The sequence below is a fragment of the Gopherus evgoodei genome, chromosome 16, assembly GCF_007399415.2.
Source record: "Gopherus evgoodei ecotype Sinaloan lineage chromosome 16, rGopEvg1_v1.p, whole genome shotgun sequence".
In the NCBI taxonomy this organism is placed as follows: Eukaryota; Metazoa; Chordata; order Testudines; family Testudinidae; genus Gopherus; species Gopherus evgoodei.
Window position 1 is genome coordinate 10,231,742 of NC_044337.1, and position 18,623 is coordinate 10,250,364.

The window sequence follows — 18,623 nt, forward strand, 5'->3', positions numbered from 1 at the left end:
GATTTTATCCTTCCTACCGAGGAGAGCTCTCCCTATGGAATGACTCAGCTTGGTCCCCAAGAATCCTCCACCCTAACGAATGAGACACAGGGAGACAGATGAGGAGGGCACACATGGAGAGCAAATACCCAAGTCCCACCTGCCCACGGTGAAGTGAGCCAGCCTCTCAAGAAGTGGAGAACAGGGAAGAGTTTGAAGACAGACGTGTTTTCTGAACAACCAGTGCTGACACGCACAGAGACACAAGTACTAGGCATATTCCTTGGTACTTCTGGCCTACAAAGGTCTCCCTTTTAACAGCAGACAGGTTTATGCCTCTAGCCTGCTTCAACCATCTCACTGTCACCAGAAGTTAAACTCAAGCTCAAGAAGACACTCGAAGGGCTGGTTAATCCTTCCTCCCCACTTTTCCTCTGTTATCTGGTGTGATGCAGTAGGGACTGTCTGTGTGGGGAGTGGGAGAGCAGGGGAGGACTTTAGGGGATGGATGATGCCAGGGCCTGTAACCTGAGCTAGGTAAGGGAGGGGAAAGGTCAACACCTTTGCCCGAGAAGGGGAACAAAGGAAGGGAGTGGCAGGAGGGAAGCAGTTTGAGTTTGGGCTTGGGGCTGTGTGGGTGGAATTCAGGGTATCCTAGCTAGGATCCAAGCACCCTGAAAGCCCAGAAGGACTCGAGGGAGGGGTCCTGACTGTGCCTGCAAACTCTGCTGTAACCGGTGTTCCTGTTGTCCAATAAACCTTCTGTTTTACTGGCTGGCTGAGAGTCACTGTGGGTCCCAGGAAGAGGGGTGCAGGGCCGGACTCCCCCACACTCCGTGACAACTGGTGGCAGAGGTGGGATATACTGCACCCCGTGGACGGCGCTTCCTGCAGTAAGTGACTGGGGAGCAGTAAAACGAAGGGGTGATTAACCCCTGGGAGTGTGTGCCCAGTGAGAAGGACTTTGCAGTAACAGGGTCCCCCGGGGGATTGCAGCGAGCGGTCCCAGGGGCGAAGGAGTCTGCAGCTCGACCCTGGCAGAGAGGTGGTGACCTCAAGAAGGGCTGGTGCACTAGGGGTCCCCCTGGAAACCGTGGGGAGCGGCGAGCACCCCGGCCTGTGAGTGGCCAGCAGGAAGATGTATGCCAAGCGGCGCAAGTGTGACCTGCTGGAGCTATGCAAGCAGAGGGGGTTGCGCCCAGTGAGACGCACCAAGGACCAGCTGATTGCCCAGCTGGAGCAGGGAGACCGCACGAATGAACAGAGCCCTGTCTCTGAGGGAAGCAGCCGAGCAGATGCAGCGCAGGCACCAGTGTCTGTCCCCACTGGGAGTGGTCAGCCGGCGGACGAGGGCTTCCCGAGACCCCCCCTTCCTAGGCGTAGGGGAAGGGTGGGGAGGAGCCCAGTGTATACCGAGGGCACCGTGACACCCCCGGCCAGCAGGGGATCCGCCCAGCGAAGCTCACCCCACAGCAGGGGATCCTCCCGGCAACGCTCGGCATCCGTGGAGCGGACACGGCTGGAATATGAAAGGGAGCTGAAACGGGAGGAATTCGAGTTAAAGAGGAAAGAGCTGGAGGAGAAGGCGAAACAGCGTGAACATGAGGAGAACCAGCGTAAACATGAGGACAACCAGCGGCAGCGTGAGTGGGAGGAGAAGGAGAACCAGCGTAAACATGAGGAGAACCAGCATAAACATGAGGAGAACCAGCGTAAACATGAGCGGGAGGAGAAGGAGAAACAGCGTAAACATGAGCTGGACCTGGCCCGGCTGAGGAGCAGTGAGGCTCCTGCTGCGGTGAGTGAGGGGGGACCCAAGCCTACAAAGAGCTTTGATAAGCACTTGCTGCCCCGGCGTAAGGAGGGGGAGGACATAGATACCTTCCTGACGGCCTTTGAGAATGCCTGCGAGCTGCACAGGGTTGACCCTGCAGACAGGATCGCAGTTCTCACCCCCTTACTGGACTCCACAGCCGTGGAGGTGTACAGCCGACTGAAAGGGGCGGAGGCAGGGGACTACGAACTGTTCAAACAGGCCCTGCTCCGCGAGTTTGGGCTGACTCCTGAGATGTACCGGAAAAAGTTCCGGAGCCAGCGTAAAACCCGTGAGGTCACATACCTACAACTGGTCAACCGGGCGCAGGGGTATGCCCGCAAGTGGACAGCTGGGGCCCAAACTAAAGAGGACCTGCTTGACCTATTCATACTGGAGCACCTGTACGAGCAGTGCCCGTCCGACCTGAGGCTGTGGTTGATGGACCAGAAGCCGGAGAACCCGCAGCAGGCAGGCCAGCTGGCCGACCAATTTGTGGACAGTCGGGCAGGGGACGTCAGGGAGGAGTCTCGAAAGAGCAGGCCTGCCTCAATGAAGAGAGAGTCATCCCAAAGGGCGCCTATGGAGAACCCCCCCAAAAGGGGAACATCCAGCGGCAGGTCCCTCCGACCCACTCAAGGGGACCCACGAGATATGGGCTGCTATTGCTGTGGCCAACGAGGTCACATACGGGCCCAGTGCCCCAAGCTCAGGGACAGACCAAGCAGACCCAACCTGCAGAGGGTGGACTGGGTAAAAACCCAATCGGAGGAGGGGCTACATTCCCAGGAAAAGGGGGTTGGCAACATACCACCTGTGGATGCTCCAGGTTCCGGGTTTTTGGTTTACCGGGTGGGCGCGGGGCTGCCCCTCCGGAAAGAGTGCATTGTTTCCCTGGAAGTGGATGGGAGGAAGGTCACTGGGTACTGGGACACAGGCGCAGAGGTGACGCTGCCCGGCCCGAGGTGGTGGCCTCAGATCAGATGGTGCCCGACACCTACCTGACCCTGATGGGCGTGGGCGGGACCCCATTCAAGGTACCCGTGGCAAGGGTATACCTGAAATGGGGGGCCAAGGAGGGCCCCAAGGATGTGGGGGTACACCGATATTTGCCCACTGACGTGTTAATGGGAGGGGACCTTGAGGACTGGCCTAGTAACACCCAGAGTGCCCTGGTCGTGACTCGTAGTCAGAGTCGGCAAATGGCACTGCTCCCCGACAACGGGGAAGGTACTCGACCTGAGGTGCAGGACCCTAACTCAGGGAGCGGGGAACGCCCAGGGGCATGGTGCAGAGAGGCTGCGGCCTCAGACCCAGCCCGCAAGAGAGAGCCGGTCCCCATTCCTGTCCCAGCTGCTGAGTTCCAGGCCGAGTTGCAGAAAGATCCCTCCTTGCGGAAGCACAGGGACCGGGCTGACCTTAGTGCGGTACAGACCATGAGGAGAGGTTGCAAGGAGAGGTTCCTGTGGGAGAAGGGGTTCCTGTACCGAGAATGGGCTCCCCCAGGGGAAGTAGAGTCATGGGGGATCAGGAGGCAGCTGATGGTTCCCCAGAAGTTCCGTCACAAGCTGTTGTACCTGGCTCATGACATCCCTCTCGCAGGGCACCAGGGAATCCAGCACACCAGGCAGAGGCTGCTACAGAACTTTTACTGGCCTGGGGTCTTTACCCATGTCCGACAGTACTGCCAATCCTGTGACCCCTGCCAGAGGGTGGGGAAGGCCCAGGACAAGGGGAAAGCGGCTTTGAGGCCTTTACCCATCATAGAAGAACCTTTCCAGAAGGTGGCCATGGACATAGTGGGACCCCTCAGCAAGACGACCCGGTCAGGGAAGAAATACATCCTGGTGGTGGTGGATTTTGCCACTCGCTACCCCGAGGCGGTGGCCTTGTCCTCTATCGAAGCGGACACAGTGGCAGATGCGCTGCTGACAATTTTCAGCCGGGTGGGGTTCCCCAAGGAGGTCTTAACGGACCAGGGGTCCAACTTCATGTCGGCCCTGCTCCGGTCCTTATGGCAGAAATGTGGGGTCCAGCACAACTGGGCCTCAGCGTATCACCCCCAGTCCAACGGGCTGGTAGAAAGGTTCAACGGGACGCTGAAGATGATGCTAAAAACATTTATGAACCAGCATCCGCAAGATTGGGACAAGTACTTACCTCACCTGCTGTTTGCGTACAGGGAGGTACCCCAGGAATCTACCGGGTTTTCACCTTTCGAACTGTTGTATGGAAGGCGGGTGAGGGGGCCCCTAGACCTGATGAGGGACGAATGGGAGGGGAAGGCCGCTCCCGAGGGAGAGTCAGTGGTGGAGTATGTCCTGACCTTCCGGGAAAGACTGGCCGAGCTCATGGGCCTGGCCAGGGAGAATCTGGCCCGAGCCCAGAGGAGGCAGAAGGTCTGGTATGACCGCACAGCACGAGCCCGTGCCTTCACCACCGGAGATCAGGTGATGGTTCTCATCCCCGTGAGGAGAAACAAACTCCAGGACGCTTGGGAAGGGCCCTTCAGGGTTATCAAGCAACTGAATGAGGTAAACTATGTGGTGGAGCTGTCAAACCGGGCACATCACCGTCGGGTGTACCATGTGAACATGATGAAACCATACTATGACAGGGGGAATGTGGTGTTGGCCGTGTGTGGACATTGGGAGGGGCAGGGAGATGACCCCTTAGTGGATCTATTCCCTGAGACAAAAGCTGGTTCCCCCCTGGAGGCGATTCCCCTCTCTAAGCAACTGACCCCGGGCCAGCACGCTGAGATCAGAGGGGTGCTGCATCTGTACCGACAGCTGTTTTCCAACCAGCCTGGACGCACTAATTTGACTGTCCACCGGGTGGAGACCGGGTCACATGCCCCTATAAGATGCTCCCCTTTTCGGGTCACTGGGAAAAAGGATCTTGAAAGAGAGGTCAGGGACATGCTGGCTTTGGGGGTGATCCAGCCGTCTTCCAGCCCTTGGGCCTCGCCAGTGGTGCTGGTCCCCAAGAAGGATGGGTCAATCCGGTTCTGTGTGGACTATCGAAAGCTCAATGCCATCACCGTATCTGATGCCTACTCTATGCCCAGGCCTGACGAGCTCCTAGACAAGCTGGGAGGTGCTCGGTACCTCACCACTATGTATCTTACCAAAGGCTACTGGCAAGTGCCGCTGGATGCAGATGCCAGGCTGAAATCGGCTTTATCACCCCTCTGGGGCTCTATGAGTTTCTGACCCTGCCCTTTGGCCTCAAGGGAGCGCCGGCCACCTTCCAGCGCCTGGTGGATCAGCTACAGAGGGGGATGGAGAGTTTTGCCGTGGCGTATATTGACGACATCTGCGTCTTCAGCCAGACCTGGGAGGACCACATGTCCCAGGTTAAACAAGTCCTGGACCGACTCCGAAAGGCTGGGTTAACAGTAAAGGCTGAGAAGTGCAAGGTGGGGATGGCTGAAGTATCTTACCTGGGCCATCGGGTGGGGAGCGGCTGCCTGAAGCCAGAACCAGCCAAGGTGGAGGTGATCAGAGATTGGCCTGCTCCCCAAACCAAAAAGCAGGTCCAGGCCTTTATTGGGATGGCAGGGTACTATCGAAGGTTCGTGCCCCACTTTAGTGCCATAGCCGGCCCCATCACTGAACTGTGCAAAAAGGGGAAGCCAGACAAGGTGATCTGGACTGAGCAGTGCCAGGAGGCTTTCCGGGCGCTGAAGGAGGCTCTGGTTAGTGGCCCAGTTCTGGCAAACCCAGATTTTGACAAACCCTTTATGGTGTTCACTGATGCCTCAGACACGGGACTGGGGGCAGTGTTAATGCAGGAAGATGAAAAGGGGGAGAGACACCCCATCGTGTACCTGAGTAAGAAGCTGCTACCCCGGGAACAAAGCTACGCGGCCATCGAGAAGGAATGCCTGGCCATGGTGTGGGCCCTTAAGAAACTAGAGCCATATCTCTTTGGGCGACACTTCACCGTGTACACCGACCACTCTCCCCTGACCTGGCTGCACCAGATGAAAGGAGCCAACGCCAAGCTCCTGAGGTGGAGCCTGCTCCTGCAGGACTATGACATGGACGTGGTCCATGTGAAGGGAAGTGCCAACCTGACAGCGGATGCGTTGTCCCGGAGAGGGGGCCCTGAACTTCCCCAGGTCACTGGGCAGAGTGACCCCGCTCAGTTCAGTCTCGAAGGGGGGAGAGATGTGATGCAGTAGGGACTGTCTGTGTGGGGAGTGGGAGAGCAGGGGAGGACTTTAGGGGATGGACGATGCCAGGGCCTGTAACCTGAGCTAGGTAAGGGAGGGGAAAGGTCAACACCTTTGCCCGGGAAGGGGAACAAAGGAAGGGAGTGGCAGGAGGGAAGCAGTTTGAGTTTGGGCTTGGGGCTGTGTGGGTGGAATTCAGGGTATCCTAGCTAGGATCCAAGCACCCTGAAAGCCCAGAAGGACTCGAGGGAGGGGTCCTGACTGTGCCTGCAAACTCTGCTGTAACCGGTGTTCCTGTTGTCCAATAAACCTTCTGTTTTACTGGCTGGCTGAGAGTCACTGTGGGTCCCAGGAAGAGGGGTGCAGGGCCGGACTTCCCCACACTCGGTGACATCTGGCACCACCTGAGACCAGACTGGAAAGCTCCCCTCCAACATATGGGCTTGTGAGGACCTGCTTTGCACTTCTGGGTCAGGCATAGCCTGCTGCTGAAATAAGAAACCCGACACATTTCAAATGTGCACCCAAACGCCCTGAAGGAGACAGAGCCTTTCAGGAAAGCAAAATACAATGAAAAGCACATCAGGGAAGATTTATAGACAAAGCACCTGTGAGCTCTGGTTCCAAACCAGCCTGCTTTTCACAGGCTGGCTTAAGCCAGAGGGGGTAGGACTAATGGAAGAAAAGCCCTACACAAGACTCCCGTATAGAAGATTGAGTCAGTGGTAGGGAGCGCTGTGACACTGATGGAGCCATCAGTTACTAGAGACACAAAACCAAGGTTCTGACCAATTTTCATAGGAGTAGGGCTTTGATTCTGCATGGCTCGGGTCTCTCTCCATAGAGGAATGTGAAGGTTTCCTGGCGGGGGAGTGTGAGATGTTACTACGGGAGGTTACATGAGTGGGTCCTGAACTGGAAAAGCAAAGAGGAAGGGTTCAGTTTGAAGCCCCCTGCCAAGGCCAAGAGCACAAGCACGTCCCGCTCTCCAGTCTCTGTCATGGCCCAGCACTCACATTCAGAAGGCACATGTCTGGGAAAGAGGGGTGGATGAGGGAACCAAACAGTCCAGCAGAGGATTATTTGTTTCCCTTGAGGGGAGCACGAATGGAAGAGTCTGGGAGATCTCAAGCTAACGCCTGCTCGGCATTTCCCCCTCATTGCTCTAGCAGGCCCAACAGCCATCAAGTCGCAAGAATGGCCAGATCGTACGCGTGGTAGTTTACCAGTTAGGGAGGGCTGCTGGGGTTTTCACTAGGAGTAATGCGGGGAGATTAAGAAAAGGAAGCATTAGGCTGAATACAATTAACATTTTCCTAAAGGCAAACGGTGTTAGGCTGCTGACATCTCTTCGCGAGTCCCAGGTGGTCAGATGGTCACAGGGCAATAGAGAGCCATTAAAAAGTGGGTGACAGTTTATGCAGGAGATCTGGATGCAGGGCCCTCACTCCTGGGCTAATGGGTGCTGGGGAAGTTTCTCCATCCCAGGATTCTGAGCAGCACTTCAGGTTGGTTGAGCAACACCTCTGGACGACAGAAGAGCAGCGCTGGTGGAGAGTATTGATAGCATTGCTCAGCTGCTGGGATGACTAGAAAATGTCTCCCCGTCAAGGGCATTAAAGGAGAGGAAAGGTAATGGCCAGGGAGGGGGGAATCTCACAGGGCAGCCTGTCTGACCCCAAAGTCATCTACTTTTGCTCTGAAATACAGAGATGCATATTTGAGTAACTACAACAGACTAAACCAAATAATTTAAACCAGTTAAAGAGTCAGAACATTTTCTTCACACTAAGTGAATAATTTATGGCCACAGCTACAATTAAACAAAACAAAAAAAAAAAAAGCCCTCTCCAGTCCTCTACCACAGGAAAAATGTACCCAGAATAAACGATCACATTTCTGGCTCATAAATAAATGAAAAACAAAACCTACAGTAAACAGAGAGGAAAGCATTTTTCCCTGGGCTTCCCAACACTGCTGCAGAAAAAGCCATGCAGCCTACCTGCACTGCTCTAGGCACCCACATGAAGAGCATACCATGGCCGATTAAATCAAGGGAAGGTTCTCTGTGTCATAAAGTCATAAAATGACCTCCCTCTCCCTGCCATCCTCCAGCACGGTTCGAACCCTGGAACTACAGAACCAAGCCACACAATTTCAACCATATGAGTTAAAAGGAACTCCTTTAGCTGGTAGCATGGGTGGGCTATCATGCTCTGTGCAGACTAGCCAATGGAGGGGGACATTCATAGTTTATGTGAGTAACAAAGAGTCCTGTGGCACCTTAAAGACTAATAGATCTATTGGAGCATAAGCTTTTGTGGGTGAATACCCACTTCGTGAGACGCATGTCAAGTGGGTATTCACCCACGAAAGCTTATGCTCCAATACATCTGTTAGTCTTTAAGGTGCCATAGGTCTCATTGTTGCTTTTTTACAGATCCAGACTAACACGGCAACCCCTCTGATACTTTATGTGAGTGTTACACTAAGCAGCACAAGCTGAGTTAGGCAGTATGGGAGCTAGAGAGCCAGGGAGAGCCACAGAGATTTTTCCATGTCCAGCAGCCTAAGTAAAGAACCCCCTTTACATTCATTACAGCCAAGCCTGTCTCTTCTCCTCTGTAGGGGAATTACAGAGAGACGGGCACATTGTGGCAGGAGCACTGTACCGTGCATGGGTTACAGCTGTCTTGGGTATGTATGCACAAGCTGCAATGACCTGTGGTAACTGCAGCAGCGGTAGGAGCCAGGAATTCTTTGAAGTACCATGGGAATTGGAGCAGGGTTCTGGAGTCATGAGGTGAAGAAAGGTCAAGAACAGAGCCGGTTGAGAACTCTGGACCACTTGTTGGGGGTTTTTTTCAGTAGGAAAATGCTGATCCATCTAAACCAAAACTCTTCTGGAGGCCGGGGTCCATTTTGAAGGATTGGCTTGACAAGAAAAAAAAAACCCAGAAGTTTCAAAACTGTCCAAATGTTTGTTTTTACATTTTCTAAATGAAAACTTACAGTTTTCTGGTTCAAAATGACGTTTAGTTTGGAAATTGAAGCAAATTATATCTATGTTTTAAATGGTCAAAGTTGAAACAAAAAGTGTTTCAAACTTATTGAAACAAAACATTTCAATGGACCAGAGCCAAAGTTTTATTCGGATTTTTGGTTTGCAAAAATTTAAGATTTCAACATTTCATTCTGAGTCAGTAAATAGCCAGATGCTAATGCATGAGGGACCGTGTGACTTCTCTGGGCGTTAATGTTCTGCCACTGGGTTATCAGCAGCCAGGCAATAACTGTATGCATGGTAACGTACAAGGCCCACAATGCAGAGTAACCAGGAATCTACATCAGTGCTCCAACAGTGCATTCTCACAATGAAGAGCAACATCGCCCCCTGCTGTTGAGTATAACCCTACCCCTATTGACAAGTTCTAAGAGCAGGATCACAACCAGTCAAAATCTAGAACGTTTGCAGAGGGGTGAGGCGGGCATGACAAACAGCACCACCAACCAAACCATACCGTCAGGCCATGTTGTCTTATGCTTTGAAATCCATATAAACATGCTCCATTGTACATGCTAATTCTCACACCATTATTCTAAAGCAAACACAGTTTCCCCTAGTCTGTCTGAAGCCATCTCCCCAGCCAATCGATTCCAGTGGAGCTATGTGACACGTCCCTTTTATTTCTATAGGTCAAAGATTGGCAATTGTGGAAATCACAATGACATTAATTTTGGGTTATCAGAAAACCATTTTCCCCCCAAACAAGCAAAAAGATTTGCATAAAATCTGAATTTCATTTACCTGTAACTCCCATTCCTACACACAGCTTCATCTGTGGGGATCATAACTTTAAGGACTAACATTATAAGCCTGATCCTGAGAGGTGCAAGGTGCCCTCAGCTTCTGCCAACTTCAAAAAGAGTTGAAAGTGCTCATCGAGTTGAAAGGGACAATTAGCACCATTCAGGATCGAGCCCAGAATGAATCAGATTTGAGACATGGGCCAATCCACTCACAACCACCACCACCTCAACTGCCTGTTACAATCTGAGGCACATCCTCTCAGGGTGCTGTCTCCCCCACTAAGCTATGGAGGGACTCTGTGACATCTCTAAGTTTATGTTTCCCCATGTGGTCAAGTGAGCAGAGCACCCCAGCAGAGCGCTATGCAGACCCTTCTGGCTTGCCACAGGCTCGTGCATTGGCCTCTGGGAAGCAATGGTCTCCGTACTCATGACCGGTTCAATGGTACAGGAGGAGGAAGTGTGACATCACTCCAAAGGGAGAGTTCCTACCTCGGGGTCTGCTCCTGCGTTTCCTCCTCCCCATCGACGTGTTGCGCAGGGCTGGCTGGAGCTGGCCAATCTCAATAGGCGTGTTGGTTCGGAAACTCTCCTTGAACTTCTGCATCAAGGACTCCACTGTCTCCTGCGTCGCCTCAGCAGCTACAACGTGGGCAAGGGGGTGAAGGTTAAAAGATCTGCGGATATCGAGTGCTGAGGCGCTTCCTAAAAGGCGCCAGCTACTGGGGCACCCACCCACCCAGAGCCGGGCAGAGCCAAAGCAATGGGCAGCACTGGTCATTCAGAAACAAAGGCTCAGATCTGTCAAGTGGCCTCATGCCAGACAGGTGATAGGGCTTCCCAGTGCAGACAAGGGGCATGAGACTCAAACCTTTTCAGTCATTTCAGGCCATTCATTGCACTTCTCAGGCACACACCTGTATTGGGAGAGTCCTGCAGCCACATTGCCCAGCAGAGTGCATGCCTGCTGCAAAGCAACAGCTCATTCCTCCGTCTGGGCCAGTTGTGCAGGAGGGATGTCATCATGGCCCCACCTTCTACCCACCTATTTGGGGAGTGCCATTAAGTTCCTGGAGGACAGGTCAATCAAAGGCTATTAGGCAGGATGGGCAGGGATGGTGTCTGTAACCTCTGCCAGGGGATCGTTGCAGGGCATGGATCACTTGATGATTACATGTTGTTCATTCCCTCTGAAGGACCTGCAATTGTCCACTGTTGGAAGACAGGATACTGGGATAGAGGGACTTTTGGTCTGACCCAGTAGGGCCAACCTTATGTGCAGTACCAACCTTGTGGAGTCCTGGCATTTCCCTGAGTGCAAGGACCAGATTGTACCTATTCTATGATCGCAGGAGAGAGGGGCAGGGAAGTTTATTTGTGCTGCCCTCCCCACTTGCCCTCACCTAGTACTGGGCACAATCCTGCCTGGTTTGTAAGTGTCCTTACACTCTCCTAGACCATGAACTTTTCTAACACTGGCCATTGATAGTACAGTCATAGGAAACCCTATGTAAGACTGCACTTTCCCAGGCTCAGCCTAGGGAACTTCCAGATGAATCAAAGATGTGCAAGCTTTTCGAGAGAACCAGGGCTACACATAAAGCCAGGGCTGATTAGTGGATTTGCAAAGTGATGAGATGTTCACCGCTTCAAGCCAGGTGGAACACAGTGATTTTGCTCAAGTTTCACATTGAGGTTCTAGGTTCGTTTGAACTGACGCTCATGAGGGACCAGCAGAGTCAGATCCCAGCCTAGGCACGGATGTGCAGCAAACCCAAAGCTAAGTTTTGTACATTTTCTACTGGCTCACCGGGAGCAACAGTGGCTTCCCAAACTGAACAGGCACCAGCAGAAAATCCCTTCCTCCCAAATTCCATCGGGGAGCGACAGCAGCTGAGCGTGGAAAAAAGGGTCCTGCCATGCCACACACCGAGGGAATGTTTCTCTATATTTAAAGGACTGTTGCCCTTTCTCACATACACACACCTAAGAAGCTGCAATGAAAAGAAATTAGAATTGCTGCATCTAATGCACCAGCAAGTCATGCCTGCAGAGAAGCGGGAATAAGGCAATCACTAGCACAGAAGCATGGGGAATTCCAGTACCAAGCCAGCCTCGTGCAGGTCTCTTCAAAGGCTACAGAGTGACCCAGGTTTGGGCAAGTTGTTTGTTCCCTGATATATCCTTAAATATGTTCATCAGCAGAACACCGGCCCCTGCTCCTGCATCCATTTTGAATTTCACATTGTCTTCTTGTTATCAGTTCCACAAGCCATTCAAACCCCGGGGTTCTGGCCTGCTCTGGAGCTGGCACAGGTCACCAGCCCTAGGAATAAACAGCCCATAGACAGTTCCCATGCAGGACATTTTCCTTGTCCTCTTCTAGACACTAGGAGGGCTCCTTTCATAAAGGCTTCACCACCATCCTTGCCATCTGTTGGGCAACTCACTGGGCCATGCACACCCTCAGTGTTGGCCCACCTCACCCAAGCCCTGATTAGCTCACTCTTTAGGCTTTGTTTTGGTCATTCCTAGCTTTGCGTTCTTCCATTCACTATGACGTGCAATATCGTCTCTATCGTAGTGCCCTTCCCATGGTCTGGATTTGGACACTCACGGCCTCTCCTGCATGGCATATGGCTGGGCTAATGCCAGGCAGAGGTGCTTCGCCTAGTACCGCTCTGCCAACCAAATGTCATATCCTGACCCACAGCACCCTGACTCCCTCCTTCACCGCCCCACCCTAGCTCTGCCAATCAAACATCCATCCTGACCCGCAGCACCCCAACTCCCTCCTTCACCCTCCCACCCCAGCTCTGCCAATCAAACATCCATTCTGACCCGCAGCACCCCAACTCCCTCCTTCATCCCCCCCACCCCAGCTCTGCCAATCAAACATCCATCCTGACCCGCAGCACCCCAACTCCCTCCTTCACCCCTCCACCCCAACTCTGCCAATCACACATCCATCCTGACTCGCAGCACCCCAACTCCCTCCTTCATCCCCCCCACCCCAGCTCTGCCAATCAAACATCCATCCTGACCCGCAGCACCCCAACTCCCTCCTTCACCCCTCCACCCCAACTCTGCCAATCACACATCCATCCTGACTCGCAGTGCCCCAACTCCCTCCTTCATCCCCCCCCAGCTCTGCCAATCAAACATCCATCCTGACCCGCAGCACCCCAACTCCCTCCTTCACCCCTCCACCCCAACTCTGCCAATCACACATCCATCCTGACTCGCAGCACCCCAACTCCCTCCTTCATCCCCCCCACCCCAGCTCTGCCAATCAAACATCCATCCTGACCCGCAGCACCCCAACTCCCTCCTTCACCCCTCCACCCCAGCTCTGCCAATCAAACATCCATCCTGACTCGCAGCGCCCCAACTCCCTCCTTCACCTCTCCACCCCAGCTCTGCCAATCAAACATCCATCCTGACCCGCAGCACCCCAACTCCCTCCTTCACCCCTCCACCCCAACTCTGCCAATCACACATCCATCCTGACTCGCAGCACCCCAACTCCCTCCTTCATCCCCCCCACCCCAGCTCTGCCAATCAAACATCCATCCTGACCCGCAGCACCCCAACTCCCTCCTTCACCCCTCCACCCCAGCTCTGCCAATCAAACATCCATCCTGACCCGCAGTGCCCCAACTCCCTCCTTCACCTGTCCACCCCAGCTCTGCCAATCAAACATCCATCCTGACCCGCAGCGCCCCAACTCCCTCCTTCACCTCTCCACCCCAGCTCTGCCAATCAAACATCCATCCTGACCCGCAGTGCCCCAACTCCCTCCTTCACCTCTCCACCCCAGCTCTGCCAATCAAACATCCATCCTGACCCGCAGCACCCCAACTCCCTCCTTCACCCCTCCACCCCAGCTCTGCCAATCACACATCCATCCTGACCCACAGCGCCCCAACTCCCTCCTTCACCTCTCCACCCCAGCTCTGCCAATCAAACATCCATCCTGACCCGCAGCGCCCCAACTCCCTCCTTCACCTCTCCACCCCAGCTCTGCCAATCAAACATCCATCCTGACCCGCAGCACCCCAACTCCCTCCTTCATCCCCCCCACCCCAGCTCTGCCAATCAAACATCCATCCTGACCCGCAGCACCCCAATTCCCTCCTTCACCTCTCCACCCCAGCTCTGCCAATCAAACATCCATCCTGACTCGCAGCACCCCAACTCCCTCCTTCACCCTCCCACCCCAGCTCTGCCAATCAAACATCCATTCTGACCCGCAGCACCCCAACTCCCTCCTTCATCTCCCCCACCCCAGCTCTGCCAATCAAACATCCATCCTGACCCGCAGTGCCCCAACTCCCTCCTTCACCCCTCCACCCCAGCTCTGCCAATCACACATCCATCCTGACCCGCAGCGCCCCAACTCCCTCCTTCACCTCTCCACCCCAGCTCTGCCAATCAAACATCCATCCTGACTCACAGCACCCTGAGTCCCTCCTTCACCCCCCCACCCCAGCTGTGCCAATCCCCTGCATTTCCGAGGGTCCCAGCCGTGCTGCGTTCTGCTGAAGGGTACAGCGGTTTGGCACTGCAGACAAATGGGGTGCGGGGTAATAGGAGCCTACATAAGAAAAAGACCCAAAAATTGTGACTGTCCCTATAAAATCGGGACATCTGGTCACCCTACTTGCAAGCAGCAGCAGTTGAGCTGTGAAGGGTTTTACGCACACAAGCAGCGTCCCACTAGCCTGGGAGGAAAGCTTTCAAGTTCTGGATGCACATCACTCATTGCACCACGGTGCTGCAGCAAATACAATTTAAAATGAGATGCATGAAGGAGCAATGATGTAATAGGTCAGAGTGGAGAAGGCTTAGGGCTCCCCTAAGAGTAACCCTTTCAAGGGACCCCAGACAGCTCTGCTGCGGTGTTTGCGTAAGCATGGGAGAAGGGAGAAGTGGATTGGGGAAGCTCATTCGAGCTAGTGCTTTCCAGTTTATACCGGGCAGCTGTGATTAAAAGGCTAACTAACGCATTAACCTGCTGCTCTTCCCCGGCGCTGAGATGCATCAGATATGTATTTTAATTGGAAATACTCTGGCACCTGGGGTGCTTGGGATCTGTAACAGCCATGGGCCATGGACTCCAATTCTCTTGCCAGCATGGGGCAAAGTCCATTTTAACAGGGAATAGGAGGGTACTCATGCAGGACAAGGAGCCTGTGAACCTAGCCAAGGATTCAGCTTAAACGCTAAGACTCCTGTGGAGAGAGAGAAGGCTCCAAAAATTACATGCACGGGGGATGGGAGGGAGGGGAATGAGGATGCATGTGACATTTACGCCAGGGTCCCTTTCCCTTGCTTGCAGGACAATCTCGCCCAAGCTGTACATGCACCCAAATCAGTGCGTGACAGGTCCCTTGAGCCATGTGTGTCTGCAGTGGCAACCACAAGGTGTTCAAGGAGCAGAGGGCAATTCCCCAGGAAGCAAGAGCTTGTGAGTGGAGGATGTGGGCAGGAGGGTCTGGAAGCGATTGGGAAGGAGATAACATATCTGGGCACTTGCAGTCCAGTCCCGTGTGGAGACAGGTCCCTCTCCCCTGGGTTCGGATGTAATCAGGGTCTGCTCTGCCCTTTCGTTGTTGGCAGCATAATTTCACACTCAGCGGGGTGACAGCGCCGTTCCTAATACCATTAGCTGCTGGACATGTTGATGATTCCTTGTTCCTTTGAAGGGGTTTCACCGGAGCCAGAGATAACGCACCCGAAACTTCCAAATACCAAACTTCTAAAGAGCTGCCATTCCGGAGCAGGCTTATCAGGGCAGACAGTCACAGCTCCGGGATGGGATGAGACTCAGCAGGCAGGAGCTGCTGTCTCCGAGGGAGGAATGCCGAGCAGCAAGCAAAGCTTTAATGCTGGGGCTGAGACATCAGTCTCGATGAAAAGGCCGTGTCTGTTACAGGCCAGTGCTGGGATATTAATACAAGCAAGCAGCCACACCAGCACGCAAGTCCTTCCCTTCCTTTGACTCCCAAGAACCCCGATGAGGAGCCTCGAGCCAGGCCTGTCCTCACACAACAAAGCAGATGCGGTGACCCTCCCTCCCTGCCGATATTATCCTATCCCAGGGAAACCTGCTTTCATGCCCTCCCTCCCCCAAAGGCAGCGTTCCATCTATATGAGCCTTCTACCACGGTTTCCAGCACAGGTCTGTTTAAGGCTTTCTCCTTTGCAGGACCGCCCCTACCCCCATTTGCTCCAGCCCCCAAGGTACCGCAGTTGAAGATGCCTGACATCAGCAAACCCTTGAAGCATCTCCCATGCTTTCCAGGGGGTGCCCCCCCACCAGCTGCTGCCTCAGCTGCATGCTCAATGCTGTCAGTCTGAGCAGAGATCTGTATGCATATGGGCTAGCTGCGCCATGCACTGGGCAACCTCAAGTTCCTCTCCAGGGCCCTGAAAAGGGTTTGGTTGAATGTAGGAGGCTTTTTCCCACTCCTGTCTGGAAGCTGCAGGACTTTCTTGCAAGTAGGGTGACCAGATAGCAAGTGTGAAAAATCTGGATGGGGGTGGGGGGTAATAGGAGCCTATATAAGAAAAAGACCCAAAAATCGTGACAATCCCTATAAAATCGGGACATCTGGTCACCCTACTTGCAAGCAGCAGCAGTTGAGCTGTGAAGGGTTTTACACACACACACACACACACACACAGACAAGCAGCGTCCCACTAGCCTGGGAGGAAAGCTTTCAAGTCCTGGATGCACATCACTCATTGCACCACGGTGCTGCAGCAAATACAATTTAAAATGAGACGCATGAAGGAGCAATGATGCAATAGGTCAGAGTGGAGAAGGCTTAGGGTTCCTGTCATAAACAAATAGCTAAGGGTTAATGTCTCTTTCACCTGAAGCACCTGACCAGAGGACCAATCAGGAAACAGGATTTTTTCAACTCTGGGTGGAGGGAAGTTTGTGTCTGAGTTCTTTGTCTTCTGCCTGTATGCTCTCTCAGCTATGAGGGGATTTCTATTTCCTGCTTTCTAATCTTCTGTTTCCCAGTTGTAAGTACCAAAGATCAGATAGGGATTTATATGTTCTTTTGTATTTACATGTCTATAGTTGCTGGAGTGCTTTGAATTGTATTCTTTTTGAATAAGGCTGTTTATTCATATTTCTTTTAAGCAATTGACCCTGTATTTGTCACCTTAATACAGAGAGACCATTTGTATGTATTTTTCTTTTCTTTTTTATATAAAGCTTTCTTTTAAGACCTGTTGGAGTTTTTCTTTAGTGAGGAACTCCAGGGAATTGAGTCTGCAGCTCACCAGGGAATTGGTGGGAGGAAGAAGTCAGGGGGAGATCTGTGTGTGTTAGATTTACTAGCCTGACTTTATATTCCCTCTGGGTGAAGAGGGAAGTGCTTTTGTTTCCAGGACTGGAATTAGAGAGGGTGGACTCCCTCTGCTTAGATTCACGGAGGTTGCTTCTGTGTATCTCTCCAGGAGCACCTGGAGGGGAAAGGGAAAAGAATTATTTCCCTTTGTTGTGAGACTCAAGGGATTTGGGTCTTGGGGTCCCCAGGGAAGGTTTTTTGGGGGGACCAGAGTGCCCCAAAACACTCTAAATTTTTGGGTGGTGGCAGCAGTACCAGGTCCAAGCTGGTAACTAAGCTTGGAGGTTTTCATGCTAACCCCCATAGTTTGGACGCTAATGTCCAAATCTGGGACTAGGTTATTGACAGTTCCCCTAAGAGTAACCCTTTCAAGGGACCCCGGACAGCTCTGCTGTGGTGTTTGTGTAATCATGGGGGAAGGGAGAAGGGACGGTGCCAATTTCCAGGGGCATGGGCCAAGGAGAGGCACTGCAGGTGAGTTATACCAGACGGGAATACACAGCCCACAGCAAACTGTAAGGGGCGGGACATTATCCTGCTTTCCCAAGTGACTCCGTTCCCTAGTCTGAGTTCTCACCTCCTCTTGCAGCTGCCTTGGGACTGAGACTGCTGCAGCAAAGCCTCCCTGTGAACAGATGGCAATTTCTTCGAACCTTGGGGCTGTGTAATATGTAACATGTGCGAGTAGTACAGTGATCTTAGGAACCGCAGGGAGAAGGCTTATTTGCTGGAAGGAGGCCGGGCGAGAGATTAGAGGGGGTTTAGATGAGACATGAGAGGGAATCTTTAGCTAGCTAAGTATTGTAAAGGTCATGGCCCTTCCACGTCCTTTGTTCAGCTGGCACTGATAGGCATGATCAGTGAGGCAGTGATTGTCCCCATCTAGCACTGTACAGGCGCATCCATCCAGAGGCATCTGTTTGAATGTCTGTCATTGCAGTGGATGCCAAGTGCAGGGAGCTGTTATCCTCACAGAAGGAAAATCCCAGCTGTTGGCTATTTGCAAAGTGATCCCTCCCCCACATTCCCATTCACTCATCCATCTGGGTCTGGGAGGGTGGAGGGGGAAGAATCCCAGTACTCATAAGTCATCTCCACTCTGGTACCTTGCACATTTCAAGTAGCAGGCAGTCAGTCCCCCCCCCCCCCCAATTGCTTGTGTGGGCTCAACAGCTGGAGTTTGATCTAAGTAGTGTGGCAGTCAAAAAAAACAACCACCACCACCCTCTAATTGACAAGTGAGGGACTGTTGCACTTAATCTGAATAAATCAGCCAGGCGCCTTCGCTCTCTGCCAGCAGAAATGAAGGGAAGGCAGAAGAGGCTAGCAAGGCCAAGGGCCCGGCAGAGTGGACCAGTGCCAGGATACATGCCCCCACCCTTTTCCAGGGACACCTTACACAGGAGTTTGGCCCCCCCTCACAAAATTCACCCAGGCTTGTACGTGTGACAGCAAGGCTGGCCCACATTTT

General features: G+C 53.2%; 1 protein-coding gene across 1 annotated transcript in view; it reads right to left on the minus strand.

Moving 5' to 3' along the window:
- The window catches only part of ASTN2 (astrotactin 2), a 639,084-nt gene that overhangs the window by 438,094 nt on the left and 182,367 nt on the right, over positions 1 to 18,623 (minus strand). The window contains exon 4 of the mRNA XM_030535214.1: positions 10,275 to 10,424. Within this exon, the coding sequence (XP_030391074.1) occupies positions 10,275 to 10,424 (150 nt within the window). The remainder of the gene's footprint in view (positions 1 to 10,274; positions 10,425 to 18,623) is intronic.